This window comes from Monopterus albus, unplaced genomic scaffold (genome assembly GCF_001952655.1).
Source record: "Monopterus albus unplaced genomic scaffold, M_albus_1.0 scaffold573.1, whole genome shotgun sequence".
Classification (NCBI taxonomy): Eukaryota; Metazoa; Chordata; class Actinopteri; order Synbranchiformes; family Synbranchidae; genus Monopterus; species Monopterus albus.
Window position 1 is genome coordinate 24,355 of NW_018128453.1, and position 5,057 is coordinate 29,411.

General features: G+C 40.7%; 1 protein-coding gene across 1 annotated transcript in view; it reads left to right on the forward strand.

Moving 5' to 3' along the window:
• Positions 1–5,057, forward strand: part of LOC109953195 (peroxidasin homolog) — a gene marked incomplete at its 5' end in the record, with an annotated part of 47,420 nt that overhangs the window by 21,700 nt on the left and 20,663 nt on the right. Inside the window, one exon of the mRNA XM_020588619.1 lies at positions 488–596. Within this exon, the coding sequence (XP_020444275.1) occupies positions 488–596 (109 nt within the window). The remainder of the gene's footprint in view (positions 1–487; positions 597–5,057) is intronic.

Sequence of the window (5,057 nt, forward strand, 5' to 3'; positions counted from 1 at the left end):
CTGCTGGTGAATCATAAACTGCAGCGAAGTGCTCAGTTGTTGTTGGACTCTCTTAGTCCTCACGTCCCAATCTCACTGTTTTCTATGGCACACCGAGATGAAGGAGTTTGCCAGAAATGCCACTCCAGCTTCAGGAAGGAAGCTGAAGTTACTTGGAGTGTTTGGCTGGAAATAAGGAGCACTAACTGTGGTTTTTACATTTCTTTGGTGAACTGCTACTGTAATGTATGTTATAGCAAACATTTTGTAGCATATACCTGAAATAGTTTCTAAAAATACCTTTTGTACATTTTTAATTGCACTATTTGATTCAACTTAAAAGTAAGTAACAAACTGAGAAGTGGAAAAGCAGTGTCTGATAATTGTGGCTGTGAGCAACCTGTGACTGATGTTCGGGCTAATAATTGTACATGGTCCAATTAAACTTCAGGTTTAAACATAGTGGATTTTTTACCTCTGAACTTTTCCTGTCCCTGTCTGACAACAGTTCCTGCCATCAGCAGAGAGGGGGACACCTTTGTGAGCACATCCATAGAGCAGGCCATCCGTAATGTGGACAGTGCTATCGAGTCCACAAGGAGACGCCTTTTTGACGGGTAAGACATGAGAAGCTCGCACAACAGTCAGACACAGGTCTTTTGTAAAATATCCTAAAAACTTGTGTTTATAACCTGACATTGGGGTTTTAATCACAAATACACAGAGGCTAACAGTCATACTGTCATGTTGTTTGTGGAGCAGCTTTGTTTTCAAAAATATAGCGTAGTTTCCCCAAAAACACTGTTGCCCAAGACACTGGAGATAATATATCTTGAAGTCTTTGTCTATCTAGGGAAGTTTGCACTTCGGTAGGTGGTTTCAGTAGCACACATAAGTGTTTCCCTCCTGTTGTTTGATGTGGTTAGCAGTTGCGTTTTTCTTGGCATGCACTAGGGGTTGCACAGATTAGTTGACTTCACTACATAGAGCCATTTGTATTAATGTGGCATCGACTAGTCGCTGACTGTGGTTTTCACTACCTGCAGCCTTACCTGGCGTAGCAAAGGCCATGTTGATTCTGCACAGCAAGTGGTTACTTTTTGCCACTTAACAGCGACAACCTGCACCAAAACTCCTTGAAAATCTGGGTGCAAATGCCAATAAGCTCCAAACCGACTGCCCAGTCAGGTGGAGGTCCAAGTGTATTTTGACCTGATCTTCTCCTCGTTCTGGTGCAGCAAGCAACAATTTGCTCACTACTGCCAACTGGTGGTTGTGGGGAGATACTCAGTTCAGCTGGTCCAGTAACACCAAGAACCCAGTAAAGCTGGTGTTTTGATGACATCACCAGTGACTAGTTGACCTCGACTTGGCTTTCATAACAAAAATGGCAACTCTAAAAACACTGGAAGTTATGCAACCCCTAGCAGCTACACACACAAACTTCATGGCCAAACACATACAGGTATAGACATGTGAGAAGAGAAATGCACACACAAACACAGAGTGGTGATAAGGGGATTTGGTTCTCTCTTTCACAACAATCACAGAATGAGACATAGAATCCTCTTTGGCTGATGGCACCTGTGTCTTTGAACATCACTAGGAAATAATGAAAAACCAACGAGCCGTCGGAGAACAAGAGCATATCAGGAGAAAAGCTAGTTGCACTTGTTACTCTGATCATAAAGCAATCTGCTGGTGTTGCTTGGACACTTAGACCCTGAATGTTGTTTGCTGATAACAGCAGCTGTTCATTACTGAAATAAAGTGCATCTGTATAGGCAGCTTTTTTTACATGATCAAAATTAAATGCAATTAAAGCTGCAATTTTTCCTATCTAAAGTACAATATTTCTCACAGCTTCACACCAGTGTTACTGTTGTCAGCCATAGAAGGAAGAAAAATGTGATTAACCACAAAAAGAACGTATGTATAACCCATCCACCCCCCACCCCCACCCCCAAATGAGTTGCTCATGTACAGAATAATAAGCCCACAATAATTATATTTATTATAATTTCATTATAGAATGCATATTCATGTCATTTAAAGTTTACATGCTGTACAGCCCCAAATCAGAAAAAGTTAGGACAGTATGTAGAATCTAAATCAAAACTGAAAATAGTGATGTGTAAATCATCTGTGTCCTGTATGACATTGAAAACAACACAGCAGCACATTATTGGATGTGACACCTCATCAGTTTTATTCTTTGTTCAAAATAAACACATTCCAAATAAAGTTGGATGGTCGCATTTCAGGGCCAGTAATGAGGTAAAACAGTGAAATGATGATTCCATATGAAACAGATGATGCCAACAGGCGACTGCATCATGATCTGGTACAAACATGGCATCCAGGAAAGGCCGAGCCCTTTAGGAGCAAAGATGGGCCGAGGACCACCAGTTTGCCAACATATGTGTGAGAAAATTATTGAAATGTTTAAAAACAATGTTCCTCAATGAAAGATTGGAAGGGATTTGGATATGTCACCTTCTACGGTTCAGAACATCGTTAAAAGATTTAAGGAATCTGGAGGGATTTCAGTACAAGGGCCAAGCCTAAGCTGGATGACCAAGCTCTCTGATCCCTCAGACGTCACTGCATCAAGAATCATCTCTCTTATATAAGTGATATAACCACATGGGCTCAGGATGACTTTGGCACATCTGTGTCAGACACTACAATACGTAGTTACATCCATAAATGCTGCTTAAAACTGTACTGTGCCAAAAGGAAGCCCTATGTCAACAGTGTCCAGAAGTCAACTGCTCTGGGCTCAGAGGCATCTGGGATGGACCATCACACAGTGGAAACGTGCACTGTGGTCAGACCAATCAGTATTTCTGGGCTTTTTGGACGGAATGGACGCCATGTGCTCTGGACTAACGTAGAAAAGGACCACCCGGTGTTGGACTGGCCTGCCTGCAGTCCCGACCTGTCCCCAGTAGAGAAGCTGTGGTGTATTTTGAAACAAACTGCGTCAACAACAACCCAGGACTGTTGTGCACCTTAAGACTTGTTTACAGGAGGAATGGGACAAAATGACTCCTGACACATTGAATCACTTGGTGTCCTCAGTCCCTAAACATCTGTGTTTTGAAAGAAATGGCAACATCACACCGTGGTAAACGCTTTACTGTCCCAACTTTATTTGAAATGTGTTGCATTAGAATTGAAGTGAGTGTTTATTTTGAACAAAGAATAAAACTGATGAGGTGTCACATCAAACAAAATGTTATCTCAGTTAACATTTTTGCAGTTCTGGTTTCCTCACTCTGCAGTCAGTGGGGTTTTTTAATGTGTTTTTGGGTACATGCCTAGACTTGACACAAGTGGCTGAATGAGACTACAGAAACTGTCAGGTATATCATCATTCCAAATATTGAGGCTCATCTACTCCCTGGTCCACCCTGCCTGCTTTTCCTGCCCTTGACAAAGAAAACGTCCACCCAATATCATTTTAACATGTGATTGCTTTCTTTTTCTTAGTTTTGTCATCCCTTCTCCACTCTCACATACAGACATGGACAAAATTGTTGGTACCCTTCCATTAAAGAAAGAGAAACTCACAACGGCCACTGAAATAATGTGAAACTGACAAAAGTAATAATAAATAAAAAATTGCTGAAAATTAACTAATGAAAATCAGACATTGCTTTTGCAACTTGCTCAGCAGAATGTAAAAACTTTGCAATATTTCTTTTTGTTCTCCTTTCATTTCCTGTGTCTTTACTCGAGGTTTTTATGCACAGACTGAACATGCTACTAAAAACAAATGGGTGGAAACACAGCCAAATACGATCCAGGGAGACCTGTGTAACACATCCATTAGCTCTGAAGCTCTATGAGGTGCCAAAAAAACTATACAGTGGTTTATAATGCCATGAAGATAAATTTATAGATAATCATTTTAAAGTTATCTCCCAGGAATGTGCATTAAACCATATTTGATTGGCCAACATATATAGTTCTTAAGACAGCCTTATTGGTGTGTGCAGTAAAAAAAAAATAAATAAATAAATTGTTGGTACCTTTCCGCTAAAGAAAGAGAAACTCACAATAGTCGCTGAAATAATGTGAAACTGACAAAAGTAATAATAAATAAAATTTTTCTGAAAATTAACTAATGAAAATCAGACATAGCTTTTGAATTGTGGTTCAACAGAAGCATTTTAAAAAACAAACTAATGAAACTGGCCTGGACAAAAATGAAGGTACCCTTAACATAATATTTTGTTTTACAACCTTTTGAGGCAATCACTGCAATCAAGCGATTTCTGTAACTCCCAATGAGACTTCTGCACCTGTTAACAGGTATTCTGGCCCGATCCTCGTAAGCAAACTGCTCCAACTGTCTCAGATTTGAAGGGTGCCTTCTCCAGACTGTGTGTTTCAGCTCTTTCCACAGATGTTCAATAGGATTTAGATCAGGACTCATAGAAGGCCACTTCAGAACAGTCCAATGTTTTCTTCTTAGCCATTCTTGGGTGTTTTTAGCTGTGTGTTTTGGGTCATTATCCTGTTGAAGGGCCCATGACCTGCAACTGAGACCAAGCTTTGTGACACTGGGTAGCACATTTCACTCCAGAATGCCTTGCTAGTCTTGAGATTTCATTGTACCCTGCACAGATTCAAGACACCCTGTGCCAGATACAGCAAAGCAGCCCCAGAACATAACTGAGCCTAGTCCATGTTTCACAGTAGGTAGTGTTATTTTCTTTGTATGCTTCATTTTTGTGTCTGTGAACATAGAGCTGATTTGCCAAACAGTTCCAGTTTTGTCTCATCTGTCCAAAGGACATTCTCTCAGAAGCTTTGTGGCTGGTCAATATGCATTTTGGCAAATTCCATTTTTGCTTTTTTATGATTTGCTTTCAACAGTGGAGTCCTCCTCAGTCGTCTTCCATGAGGTCCACTGTGGCTCAGACAGTGACGGATGGTGCGATCTGACACTGATGTACCTTGACCTTGGAGTTCACTATCTTTGGATGTTGTTCTGGGCTCTTTGGTTACCATTCACATTATCCGTCTCTTCAATTTGTCATCAATTTTCCTCTTGCGGCCGCGTCCAG